At 72.2% G+C, this 417-nt stretch overlaps 1 protein-coding gene across 1 annotated transcript in view; it reads left to right on the top strand.

Annotated features, from left to right (window-relative positions):
* Nucleotides 1-417, top strand: part of ZNF469 (zinc finger protein 469) — a 14,046-nt gene that overhangs the window by 5,566 nt on the left and 8,063 nt on the right. The window contains 1 exon segment of the mRNA XM_010844002.1: nucleotides 3-378. Coding sequence (XP_010842304.1) covers nucleotides 3-378 — 376 coding nt within the window.

Below are 417 nucleotides of genomic sequence, written 5' to 3'. Positions count from 1 at the left end.
AGAAGAACCGGGCAGGCGGGCGTGGCCCGGCCCCGAGCGCCGCAGACGGCGGGCCCCAGCACTGCGACTGCGCCGCCTCCGAGTCTGAGGAGGAGGACGGACCACGGCCCCCTGGCTCCCGCTTCAGAGGCCGGCCCCGCCCCAGCGGCCGGCGATGGCGCCGGGGCGAGAAGAGGAAGGAAGTGGACTTGACCCCAGGCGTCAGAGAGGACGGACAGCAGCAGAAACCCAGGAAGGTGGTGAAGCAGGAGGCTGCAAGGTCCAGGGGCTACCTGGGCCCCGAGGAGCCGGGCAGGCCTGGGCCAGGCCCCAGCCAGAGTCCCGGGGCCCAGGGCCCATCGCATGGCCCAGAGGCTGGAGTGGACCTGGAGGAGAAGGGCCCCAGCATCTCCTGCGGGATCTCATCGGCACCAAGAC

Source organism: Bison bison, unplaced genomic scaffold (assembly GCF_000754665.1).
Source record: "Bison bison bison isolate TAMUID 2011002044 unplaced genomic scaffold, Bison_UMD1.0 scf7180017864192, whole genome shotgun sequence".
In the NCBI taxonomy this organism is placed as follows: domain Eukaryota; kingdom Metazoa; phylum Chordata; class Mammalia; order Artiodactyla; family Bovidae; genus Bison; species Bison bison.
This window is presented reverse-complemented; position numbering and strand designations above follow the sequence as displayed.